We start from the raw sequence: 13,500 nt of genomic DNA, 5'->3' as shown, positions 1-13,500 counted from the left end.
TTTCATATCATCTGCAAACTTTGAAATTATACCCAAGTCCAGGTCATTAATATATATCAAAAAGAGCAATGGTCCTAATACTGACTCCCTGGGGAACATCACCGTATACTCCCCCCATCACCACACCCCCCCCCACCGTCCCCAGTCTGAAAAACAACCATTCACCACTACTCTCTGCTTTCCGAACCTTAGCCAATTTTGTATCCATGCTGCCATTGTCCCTTTAATCCCAAGGGCTATAATGTTGCTTACATTATGTGGTACTTTATCAAATGCCTTTTGAAAGTCCATATACACATCAACCGCACTATCCTCATCAACTCTTCATCAAAGAACTAGTTAGTCATACACAATTTTCCGTTAACAAATCCATGCTGACTTTTATTTATTAGCCCATACTTTTCCAAGTGCCAATTTAATTTTGTCCCGGATTATTGTGTCTCAAAGTTTCCCCACCACCGACGTTAGGCTGATGTAGACAGGTTAGCAGAAAATGCAGACAGGTGGTAGATGCAATTTAATGTGGACATGGGTGAGGTAAGACATTTAGGCAGACAAAAACAAGGAAAGTGAGTATACGTTTAATGGAAAGACACTGAGGGATGTGGATGAACAGAGACACCGAGGAGTTAAAATGCGTAGTTCCCTGAAAGTGCGAGTGCCGATAGATAAGGCCATAAAGAGAGCCAATAGCATTCTGGGTTTTTATGAATAGAGGCCTAGCATACAAAGGTGAAGAAGTAATAATGAATTTATACAAACCATTGATTAGGCCAGATTTAGAATACTGTGTGCAGTTTTTGAGTACCCCATTATAGAAAGGACATTAGGGTCGAGAGAATGTACAGTGTAGGTTCACTGGGATGATGGGAAACTAGAGTTATAAGAAGAGACTTGAGATACTGGGGGTAAAATTGGTCGTGGGTAGTAGGAAAAATGGGTGAGAACGAATCGACCGTCCGTTTACCACCGACTGATTTTCTTTTTCACTGACTTCAATCGGGCGGGGTGTAAAACGGGCTGCTGATTGGCTGTCGTCCAAGATCAATTTCACCCCACTGCGACAATTTCCACTGGAGCAGAGAAGGCTAAGAAGAGATTTATAAAACTATGCAAAGTTTTGGTAGAATGAATATGGAAAAACAATTTCCTCTGGTTAGGGGACTTTGTGACAAGGGGTCATGAGGAAAATGAGGAGATTAGGTGAAATTTCTTTGCACAGAGGACTGTTGGAGCATGGAATGCTTTGGCAGAGAGAGAGAGAGGTTAAAGCAGCTTCTTTTAAGAGGAAATTGGCAAAAGTATTTGAAGCAGAGAAGATTCAGGGCTGTGAGGAGAGTATGGGACAGTGGGATTAGGTTTGCAGTAAAAACAGATTTCAGATTTCCAGCATCTGCAGTATTTTGTTTGGGGTTAGGTTTGGATTGCTCTAGCAGAGTGGCTTATACATGATGGGCCAAATAGCCTCCTCCTGTGCTGTAAACTTCTAACGTCTATGATCGGGTGTACTGTTTTTTGTTTCTATAACATCCTGATATCTTATTTTCTGGGTTAAACCTCCAGGAAATTATTCTGAAACAGAGACGAAAATGGTTATGTATCTGACCTTCTTTGAAAAGTAAATGCAGCATAGTGCAACTCTCAAGATCAAATCCCATTTACCAGCAATGTTATCTGAAATGAATGATGCCTTTAAGGGGAAGCTAAATAAATACACAAAGGAGAAAGGAATAGAAGGATATGCAGATAGGGTGAGATGAAGTAAGGTGGAAGGAGGCTCGTGTGGAGCGTAAACGACGGCATAGACCAATTGGGCTGAATGGCCTGTTTCTTCTGTGCTGTTAATTCTATGTAAAACATCCTCATATATGAAGGGTTGTTAATTTTAAACTGATCTATGGCAGTAAACATGGAGGATCTTGGTGACTTAATGCTGCTTCAAAACAGCCATTAGATGTCACTAGCTCACCTAATATTGTAACTTTTGAAATTTTTCATCACCTGCTGTACATGCAGTTACCTCCCTGCCTCTGAAGGATCATCCTAGAGTATGTTTCCACTGATGCCATTAATCCTCCACTACCTCAATCAAATTATGATTCTTTGTGTAGAAGTCAGACGGTGAATGTTTTTTAAATTCATTCTCGGGATGTGGGCATTGCTGGCAAGGCTAGCATTTATCACCCATCCCTAATTGCCCCTGAGAAGATGGTGGTGAGCCGCCTTCTTGAACCTCTGCAGTGCGTTTGGTGAAGGTGCTCCCACAGTGCTGTTAGGTAGGGAGTTCCAAGCGACGACGCAATGTTGGAAGCTATATAATTGTGGAGTGGGGGCATCACAGCCGAGTCCTATTACCTTCTCACCTAATGTCCACGTGCATGCAAGGTCATAGGATAGCAATCAGGAGAGAGAATCCTGGCTGATGATTTTCCTTTTTTTTCCCCCTTCCCTTCTTCCCCACTCTGGCTCTCAGGGTGTTGCCATTAACACCAATTTAGTGCCCTGATTGAAACTGGGAATTGAACTTGATACTTTCTTGGTCTGTAAGACTCGATGACTACTTGGTGTATTCATCCACCGGGAAAGCAGGGAGAGCTAAAGCAACAGCTTTTTAGAAATAAATGATGCCTTTAAGGGGAAGCTAGATAAATACATGAGGGAGAAAGGAATAAAAGGATATGCGGATGGGTGAGACAAAGTAAGGTGAGAGGAGGCTCATGTGGAGCATAAACGCTGGCATAGATCAAATTGGGCTGAATGGCCTGTTTCCATGTTGTAAATTTCATATAAGACTTCCTCATATATGAAGGGTTAATTTTAAACTGATCTATGGCAGTAAACGTGGAGGATATGGATTATATAAACATGGAACTTCACATGTTTACAATGCAGGAGAGGGTTGAGACGAAGTATCAACTTAAACCTTGCATAAAATGCAGATATCTGATTTGCAGTATCAGGGCCTAGACTCCCAATGGATGGAATCTTCCTGTAGAATCAACCCCTACACTCTGTTGTGTTATAACTTATACTGAGGTGTTAATTCCCCTGTAATTTTTCTTCAGAACTCCCATCTGTTATTATATTCTCCTGAGAGTCATGGAACAATGTTCATCTGCGTCACAATCTCCATGGTCTTTGTGCAATGCAACTTCGCCATCTTTTCAGTGTGGGTGTAAAATGTTGGATAGATAAATGGCATGCAATAAATGTAGTGTAATAGACTTTGGGAAGGCATGTGATCAGGTGTCTCATGAGGCTTGTTTAAAAAAAAATCAGGCATATGGTATAAGAAGAAACGTAGTGGCAGGGATAAAAAGTTGTCTGACAGGCAGGAAACAGAGTTAAGAGTTGCTCAGATTGGAAGTGGTATACCCCAAGAGCCCGTGCTAGGCCCACTTTTGTTCTCGTTGTATATGTGTGTGAATATGATTTGGGCTTGGGTATAGGGAATACAATTTTGAAATTTGCTGATGTACAAAAGGAAGATGATTGGCCAACAGCGAAGAGGCCTGTGGAAGACTTCAGGAAGACATGGACAGGTTAGCAGAATAGGCCGACTTGTGGTAGATGCAATTTAATGTGGAAATGTAAGGTAAGGTAATAAATACACTGTGGGAGGAAAAACAAGGACAGTGAGTATATACTCAATGGAAAGACACTTAAGGATGTGGACGAACAGAAAGACCTAAGGATTCCAAAATGTAATTCCCTGAAAGTATGAGTACAGATACAAACAGCCATTTAAAAAAAGGTCAACAGTATTTTGGCTTTTATAAATAGAGGCATGAAGCACAAGAATAAAGAAGCAGTGATGACTTTATACAAATCATTGGTTAGGCCACAGGTAGAATATGGTGAGCAGTTTTGGGCATCCCATTATAAAACTATATAGAATGTACAACGCACAAACCGGCCATTCTGCCCAAGTGGTCCATGCTGGTGTTTATGCTCCACACGAGCCTCCTCCCACCTTTCTTCATCTAACCATATCAGCATATCTTTCTATTCATTTCTCCCTTAAGTGTTTATCTAGCCTCCCCTTAAATGCATCTATGCTAGTCGCCTCAACTACTCCTTGTGATAGTGAGTTCCACATTCTTAGCATTCTCTGAGTAAAGAAGCTTCCCCTAAATTCCCTATTTATGGCCCCTAGTTTTGTTTTTGGTCTCCCCCTCAAATGAAAACATCTTCTCTACATCTACCCTATCAAAACCTTTCATAATCTTAAAGACCTCTATCAGGTCACCTCCTTTTTCTCTTTTTTTCTAGAGAAAAAAGCCCCAGCCTGTTCAATCTTTCCTGATAGGTATAATCTCTCAGTTCTGGTATCAACCTTGTAAATCTTGTTTGCACCTTCACCAGTGCTTCTATATCCTTTTTTATAATATGGAGTCCAGAACTGTGTACAGTACAAGTGTGGTCTAACCAAGGTTCTATACAAGTTTAACATAACTTCACCGCTTTTCAATTCTATCCCTCTAGAAATGAACTTGAGTGCTTGGTTTGCTTTTTTTTTTATGGCCTTATTAACCAATGTCGCTACTTTTTGGTGATTTGTGTATCATACCCCCCAGATCCCTTTGCTCTTCTACCCCATTTAGACTTTTGTTTTCCAAGCAGTATGTGGCCTCCTTATTCTTCCTACCTAAATGCACCACCTCACATTTATCTATATTGAAATTCATTTGCCAATTACACGCCCATTCTGCAAGTTTATTAATGTCGTATTGTATTTTCTTGCAATCTTCCTCAATATTAACTATACCCCCCAATTTGGTGTCATCTGCAAATTTTGAAATTGTACTTCCAATTCCCGCATCAAGTCGTTTATGTAAATGATGAACAGCAGTGGTCCCAGCACCGATCCTTGTGGAACACCACTTCCCACCTTTTGTCAGTCTGATTAAGTATCCTTAACCCCTACTCTTTGTTTTCTGTTCTGTAGCCAGTTTGCTATCCATTCTGCTACTTGTCCCCTGATTCCACATGAATCTAAATGACAGCACCTCCGACAATGCAGCACTCCCTCAATGTCAGCCTAGATCTTGTGCTCAAGTCTCTGGAGTGGGACTCGAACCCAGAACTTTGTTTCTGGTTTGTTTCTGGTCCAAGCTAGGTTATAGGAACAGGAGTAGGCCATTCAGCCCCTCGTGCCTGCTCTGCCATTTGATAAGATCATGGCTGATCTGTGATCTAGCTCCATATACCTGCCTTTGGCCCATATCCCTTAATACCTTCGGTTGCCAAAAAGCTATCTATCTCAGATTTAAATTTAGCAATTGAGCTAGTATCAATTGCCGTTTGTGGAAGAGTTCCAAACTTCTACCACCCTTTGTGTGTAGAAATGTTTTCTAATCTCACTCCTGAAAGGTCTGGCTCTAATTTTTAGACTGTGCCCCCTACTCCTAGAATCCCCAACCAGCGGAAATAGTTTCTCTCTATCCACCCTATCTGTTCTCCTTAATATCTTATAGACTTCGATCAGATCACCCCTTAACCTTCTAAACTCCAGAGAATACAACCTCAATTTATGTTCTTGTATCATTCTTGATTCTTTGCCTCCTGAATACTCCCAGTATCCCTCTCAACCAACTGATCTCTGCTGTTGGTATCTTTTGCTCGTCAACTTTTCTCATGTTTCCAACGCTCAGATCTGCTTTGTCGGATTTGTTGTGGGATGTTGCACTCTGCCCCCGTGATACGGCATCTCGGTGTAACATGTAGGTAGCTTGAAAAGTTCTAAGATGCAGCGTGTTATGTGTTGCATTCAACCTCCTCCTCCTCCCCCTCCCTGCTAGTGTTGCTTTGGATGTGCCACTTGAGAAGGAGAGGGAGGGAGGGGGGTGGTGGTCGATTTGGTTGAGCTGTGCTTGCAGTGAAAAGCCTGGTGATGCAGGAGTGTTGTGCTCGGCAGACAGCGAGTACTGAAGTGCGGCATTCATTGTTTTGCAGAGAGGGAGGGGGGCGGGCGTGGGGGGGAGGAGGGTGAAAAGTATCGCATTTGTGAATCATTTGGCCATATGGATTGTGAATGCAGCCTCCTTGGCAGGATGCAAGCAGCAGCAATCGGAGCGTAGTGAAGAGACCAAACCCTTGGAAACGGAGCTGATTTTTTCTTTTCTTTTTTTGGCCACAAACAAACAAACAAAAAAAAAATCATTTTTGAGATTTTCACGTCTTGTTGGTTGGAGGGATATAGTCGAGGAGAGAATGTGAAATCACTCACCAAGAAGCTGCAATCAGCCATACTTCCGGACCGTCGCCTTTTTGTTTTTTGTTTTTTAAAAAAAAAATTATATTTTGTTTGATGCATCTTTTGTAAAAAAAAATTTTTTTTTTTTTTTTTGGAAAAAAAAACACTACAACGGAGGAAGCGGAATATAGACGGAGGAGGGTGGAAAAAGAACGGCGCTGGGAGGTTTAAAAGAGCGCCCCATGCACGGAGCGAAGTTTGCAGACGAGCTTTGCGGCTTTGTGAAGCCTCCGCTCCCGGTCCCTGGATCGCGTGCACCGGGACAATAGAAGAGCCGCGTGCAGAGATTGACCCTGGAATCTCACTGCTCGCTTGCAAAGCTCCCGGGCTTTTATTTATTTTTTTATTATCCCTTCCCCTTTTTTTCTGTGCTTTTTTTTTAAATTTAAAATTTTCTTTTTGCATTTTCTTTTTTTTTTATTAAAAAAAAAACACACACACACACACAAAGAGAGAACATGGCTGTTGCAGGGGGGCTATTCCACAACGGGTTGCTGCAGCAGGATCATCATGGACTCCAGAGCGAAGCCCAGATGATGGAACTGTGCAGAAATCTGGAAGTCGGCGCCGTCATGACTTTGTTCTACTCCAAGAAGTCGCAGCGGCCCGAGAGGAAGACGCTGCAGGTGAAGCTGGAGACCCGTCAGATCACCTGGAGCCGGGGAGCGGAGAAAGTGGAAGGAGAAAGTAAGTGATCGGCTTTGCTTACTAGGAGGGGGAGGGGGAGGGAGGAGGAGGGAAAAAAAGTGGGAAAACTACACTTTGGGGAGGGGAAAAAAGCATAGCAGTTTCCCCCCCCCCCCCCCTCCAAGTTTTTTTTTAAGAAAAATCCCCCAACCCAATTTAAAAGGGCAATGCCCACTAGTGGGGGAGGGGTGCAGATATCTTGCTGTTTTGCATTAAATTTGTTCAAATCATTGTTTCGCACACTGTGTAGGAGTGAAGTTTTAATACTTTGTGTTATTCAACCACTTGGTGGGACCCGCTTGCAGCTGTGGGAGATTGTACATCCTTGTTGGACTTGTATCAATGACCCCACAGCGAGCTTGCAATTTTTTATATCCTTTATTGCAATATTTTAATTGGAGCTATACTTAATTCTAGTAGACTGGACTTCTTCCCACATTTACTCCCATTGCTTAGCATTCCAGTGGACCGAGCCACGCCATGGAGTTCTAAGACTATTGGCGCTAGTGCAGCGTGGATTTACCAAAATGATACCGGGGTTAAAAGTGTTAGATTATGGGTTGACAATTGTAAACAATTTTACAACACCAAGTTATAGTCCAGCAATTTTATTTTAAATTCACAAGCTTTCGGAGATTTTCTCCTTCCTCAGGCAAATGTTTCAACTTCACTCCTACACAGTGTGCGAAACAATGATTTGAACAAATTTAATGCAAAACAGCAAGATATCTGCACCCCTCCCCCACTAGTGGGCATTGCCCTTTTAAATTGGGTTGGGGGATTTTTCTTAAAAAAAAAACTTGGAGGGGGGGGGGGGGAAACTGCTATGCTTTTTTCCCCTCCCCAAAGTGTAGTTTTCCCACTTTTTTTCAGAGATCTTGAAACATTTGCCTGAGGAAGGAGAAAATCTCCGAAAGCTTGTGAATTTAAAATAAAATTGCTGGACTATAACTTGGTGTTGTAAAATTGTTTACAATTGTCAACCCCAGTCCATCACCGGCATCTCCACATTTAGATTATGGGGACAGGTTGCATGCACTTGGGTTGTATTCCCTTGAGGTTTAGAAGGTTGAGGTTTTTAAAAAATGATTCGATAGAGTAGATACAAAGAAGCAATTTCCTTTGGGGGATTCCAGGACAAGGGGGCACAATCTTAAAATTAGAGTTAGGCCATTTGGGAGTGAAATCGGGAAGCACTTTTTCACCCAAAGGGTAGTGGAAATGTGAAACTCTTTTCCCCCAAAAGGCTGTGGAGGCTGGCTCAATTGACACTTTCAAGGGTGTGATTGATACGTTTTTGTTAGGTAAGGGTATCGAGGGCTATGGAGCAAAAGGCGGGTAAATGGAGTTGAGGTACAGATCAGCCATGATCTAATTGAATGGCGGAACGGGCTCGAGGGGCTGTTCCTATGTACTATACCACTTTTTTTTCCACCCCTGTTGTATAGAATTCAATGGATGCAGCCACCTCCCATTTTCACCTTTTGTACAGAATTCTAATACTGTAGATCAAACTAATTCCAATTCAGTGCATTGTATAGGATTCCTGTACAATATAATGCTTAAATGCCAGATCTAATGAAGGGTTACACACACTTGGAACATTAACCTGTCTTTCCTCTTTGCAGGCGCTTACTGACCTGCTGTGTGCGTTGAGCATTTTCTGTTAATTGTTTCTCATTCCCAGTATTTGTGATCTTTTTATTTGCATCCCCATTATCCTGTATGTTTTTCTAAAGTGCGGTGCTCACGAACAAGTGTAGTTACTCCATTGCAGAACGTCACCCAACACAGCAGCACCTTTTAGAAATTTAAGTACCTTTTTGCAAAATGCAGGGTTTTATAGAGCGCTATTCTATTAAGATTGAATTGCTTGAGCTCTGCTCGTTGGTCTGAGTAAATTCATTGTTTGGTTTGTTATTAAGCCGTACAGGCCCAGAGATCAGCTGGTATCGAGGGTTGACATTAGTGGTGCGAGAGAGAGAGGAGGGGAATCTACCAAGTTATTTGCATCTCATCACTGTCCAGAGATAGTGGTAGAAAATGTGCATATGGGAATGTTAGTTAACGTTACGATGGGGCTCAGCTGTAAAGACAGCTTCTCCCCCCAGGGCCTAATAGTCTGTTGGCATTTGCTGTGTAGGTTCAACCAGGGAGAATTGCCACTTGATGGTTGCACATGCATCATATTGCATTATAAGTTGCTTGGTACAGGAAAGGAAGGGAACAACTTGGGGGGAGAGAGAGGAGAAAAACTAAATTGTTGATTGTTATTTCCATTAGAATTGGCAGTGTACAATGACGTAATTCTACCACTGACAATCTGCCAAAGAAAAATATACAGGTAGTTTTAAAATTGCGGTTAGACCTCTGATGCCATGTCCCGTGTTTTGATGAACTAAGCATGTCCTGCACAGTCAGGTCCTGTGTCGTAGGCAGTAATGAGACACCGTCAACTTGGTGTTATAGATCTGTCACTCCAGCTTATTCGGAGATCAGGTGGGACTGACTGGATTTGGTGACTCTGATTCCCTAATTGAGGTGGGCGAGGAAATAAAACGTGGCTTTCAAATGATCTACGGAACAAAATTTGCAAATTTTTTTTTTGTTAATCTGTAGTTGATCGAAATTATGGTCCAAGAACATTTCAGCCTTGTGATAGCCTATTATAAAAGAAGTGACCTTAAATAGGACTGACAGCCACATCCGTGAGGGCTGGGGACGATAATGGCGCATCGCCTTTTGGTAAACAGAAGGTAAGCCTACTTTGGAAAAGGTGGCTGTGGGAAAGTGGTCCAAACGCTCATCACGGATGAAGTGTTTTTTTTGCCCAGTTTTTACCCTGTGGCAGAGTGACCCTGGCGGAAAATCAGTGGAAGATTTGAGGGGTACAAGAGTGATTGAGGTTGTGGTGTAGTGCCTGAGAATCTGAATGGTGGATTTAAGGAACTTTGTCTGGTTTTCTCCCAGTCCCCGTGAAAGTTTAGCATATTACCACACTCTGCAAACTGTAGGAAAGAGAGGGCAAATCTCGGGCACTGAGCCTGAGCTTTGCATTTATTTATTTTTAACTGTCCCGTGTATTCTGATTTCCAACTCAATTTGGTTTCGGCTTTACTTTGTTGTTGAACAGCCAGTGTGGCTGTCCCTTGCCCTCTTGTACCCCTTCCCACCCCCATTTTTAAAAGGTGGCAGTACTTTACACTGGTCACAATTAGAACAATGTCTCTTTGCAAACTCTCCTGTTGGAGATTTTTTTATTCATTCATGGGACGTCGGCGTCACTGGCAAGGCCAGCATTTATTGCCCATCCCTAATTGTCCTTGAGAAGGTGGTGGTGAGCCGCCGCCTTGAACCGCTGCAGTCTGTGTGGTGAAGGTTCTCCCACAGTGCTGTTAGGAAGGGAGTTCCAGGATTTTGACCCTGCGACGATGAAGGAACGCCAATATATTTCGAAGTCGGGGTGGTGTCTGACTTGGAGGGGAACGTGCAGGTGGTGGTGTTCCCATGCGCCTGCTGCCCTTGTCCTTCTAGATGGTAGAGGTCGCAGGTCTGGGAGGTGCTGTCAAAGAAGCCTTGGTGAGTTGCTGCAGTGCATCTTGTAGATGGTTCACACTGCAGCCACGGTGTGCCGATGGTGGAGGGAGTGAATGTTTAAGGTGGTGGTAGGGGTGCCAATCAAGCGGGCTGCTTTGTCCTGGATGGTGTTGAGCTTCTTGACTGTTGGAGCTGCACTCATCCAGTCAAGTGGATAGTAGTCCATCACACTCCTGACTTGTGCCTTGTAGATGTTGGAAAGGCTTTGGGGAGTCAGGAGGTGAGTCATTCGCCGCAGAATACCCAGCCTCTGGCCTGCTCTCGTAGCCACAGTATTTATGTGGCTAGTTCAGTTAAGTTTCTGGTCAATGGTGACCCCGAGGATATTGATGGTGGGGAATTTGGTGATGGTAGTGCCGTTGAATGTCATGGGGAAGTGGTTAAACTCTTTCTTGTTGGAGATGGTCATTGCCTGGCACTTGTCTGGTGTGAATGTTACTTGCCACTTATCAGCCCAAGCCTGGATGTTGTCCAGGTCTTGCTGCATGCGGGCATGGACTGCTTCATTATTTGAGGGGTTGCTAATGGAACTGAACACTGTGTAATCATCAGCAAACATCCCCACTTCTGTCCTTATGATGGAGGGAAGGTCATTGATGAAGCAGCTGAAGATGGTTGGGCCTAGGACACTGCCGTGAGAAACTCCTGTAGCGATGTCCTGGGGCTGAGATGATTGGCCTCCAACAACAACAACAACAACAACCACAACCACAACCATTAACATTTGCAGAACAAAATATAGAAGAACGGTTAAAAGGTGACGAGCCAGCATCACAAACACTTGGACTGATTTCTGGCTCTAGGTTATTACTGTTAGACGGGATATATTTCAGCTGTGGGTTGGAATGTGAGGGTGACTTGTCTTTTTCTGTGGAGAAGCATAAGAAAAAGGCTGAATTATGTGCCTAGAATTTGAGAGTCGGGAGCAATTTGCTGATATGTAACTTTCCTCTTTGTTCACAGCAAAGATGAACCAAAACTGTTTTCAGGTTGGCTACCACATCTGGTATGGTGAATACCAATGACCTCACCGTCTTTACTGCTAAGTGTAGGAGTATTGTAACAGCCTTGCCAAAATCCACCCTTATACATATCCCATTCCACTTGTATAATGGTGCAATGCAAATCCTCCACAGTTACAAACCCTGTGCTGATCAGGAGTGAATTTAAAGAAAGCCTCATTACTAGAATCCTTTCACTAAAGCTTGTTTTTTAAAAAAAATTAAAATCAATGTTGACGTCCCTTTTTTGTTCTGTATTTTATTTTTTGAAAACCTATTTGATTAGCTCCTCTGACGGGCTCGACTGATTTAAAGCAGTGAAAAGCCGAAGGCAGGTACCAGTTTCAATTCCTGGCCTCTGCTGAGTTAAGTGAGCTCAGCCGGTGTGGCAGTGGAGCTGTTATAATTGCCTCAGTAGAGTTAGGGGAACATCAGCTAGGATTCCTCCTCCTCTTGCTATCCAGTGACACCCCACCCACCCCACTGCAGTGCTCCCCGTGCTGTTGAATATCCTGGTTCACACAGGAATAATGGCTTCTTGTGGGATTACCAGGGGGCATATGATACCCGTAGGACTGTATGTCAACAGGGAGTAAGGAGGGAATATAGTTGGTGGGGAGAAAAGGAATAACGACAAATCAACTTGCATTTATATAGTGCCTTTAACATAGAAAAAAGTCCCAAGACACTTCACAGAGATGTAATCAGACAAAAATTGATACGAACCTTTGAAGGAGATATTAGGAGATCTAGCTAACAGTTTTGTCAAAGAGGTAGGTTTTAAAAACGGTCTTGCATGTTAATTGTATCCATGTGATTTATATCAATTGATCACATAGATACAATTAACATTGCAGGTGGAGAAAAGGACCGGTTTAGGGAAGGAATTCCAGAGTTTAGGGCCTTGACAGCAGAAGGCACGGCCGCCAATGATGGGGCGAAGGCAGTGGGAGATGCACAAGAGGCCAGAGTTGGAGGAACGCAGAGTTCTCCGAGGTTGTAAGGCTGGAGGAGGTTACAGAGATAGGGAGGAGCAAGGCCATGGAGGGGTTTGAACACAACGATGAGAATTTTAAAATCAAGGTGTTGGTGGACCGGGAGCCAGTGTAGGTCAGCGAGCACAGGAGTGATGGGTGAGCGGGACTTGGTGTGGGTTAGGATACGGGCAGCAGGGTTTTGGATGAGCTGAAGTTTATGGAGAGGAGGCCGTACAGGAGAGCATTGGAATAGTCAAGTCTGGAGGTGACAAAGGCATGGATGAGGGTTTCAGTAAAGGAGGGGGGATACGTATATATTCTGTTTAAACAGTGAGTGCTAATGATATCACAGGCCTTGAAGGAATTGCTGAGTGTGACTGTCAGAGAACTGAATTATAATCAGTAGAGTTACCATCATTTATCTAAGGAATGATTCAGCATCAGCGCTGTGTGTGAATTCATCTTGTTTCTGTCAGATTCGGTAACCCTTTCAAGCCAGTACCTCCAATTATGACATCTATTTAAACAAAAATATTAAATTAGAACATGGACAAAAGCAAGGGATTTTATTGTTTATCATGAATGCATGTAACTGACTGTTAAAGGAGGCCTGATGGTGAGCCTCCTCCTGGTAAGTTGGCCAAGGGGTGACATTGACTGTCCCTGACTGTGCATTGCTTGACTGTCTCACTGTTCAGAGTTTGAGGGGAAAGAAGGAACCAGCATTATGAATCGTTTCAGTTTCTTTCCCTGTTTAATGTTCTTATCTCTTCCAGTGTGCATGTGCTAGATCTCTTATCATTTTCCTGTTAAATATTGTAAAAAAACACAAAGTAAATAAATATCTATATGTAGTATGCATCCTTTTTTTTCTCATTCTCTGGATATGGGTGTCGCTGGCAAGACCATCCCTATCCCTAGTTGCCCTGAGAAGGTGATGGTGGGCCTTTTTAAAAAATTCATTCTTGGGATTTGGGCATCG

At 43.1% G+C, this 13,500-nt stretch overlaps 1 protein-coding gene across 4 annotated transcripts in view; it reads left to right on the top strand.

The window, feature by feature from the left end:
* LOC137335161 (1-phosphatidylinositol 4,5-bisphosphate phosphodiesterase gamma-1-like) overlaps positions 1-13,500 on the top strand; it is a 122,546-nt gene that overhangs the window by 6,495 nt on the left and 102,551 nt on the right. For all 4 annotated transcript variants that reach the window (XM_068000315.1, XM_068000316.1, XM_068000313.1 and 1 more), the window contains one exon: positions 6,708-6,943. In XM_068000315.1, coding sequence (XP_067856416.1) covers positions 6,708-6,943 — 236 coding nt within the window. The remainder of the gene's footprint in view (positions 1-6,707; positions 6,944-13,500) is intronic.

Source organism: Heptranchias perlo, chromosome 19 (genome assembly GCF_035084215.1).
Source record: "Heptranchias perlo isolate sHepPer1 chromosome 19, sHepPer1.hap1, whole genome shotgun sequence".
NCBI lineage: Eukaryota > Metazoa > Chordata > Chondrichthyes > Hexanchiformes > Hexanchidae > Heptranchias > Heptranchias perlo.
Note: the sequence above shows the minus strand (reverse complement) of the source record. Positions and strands in the feature narration are given on the sequence as shown.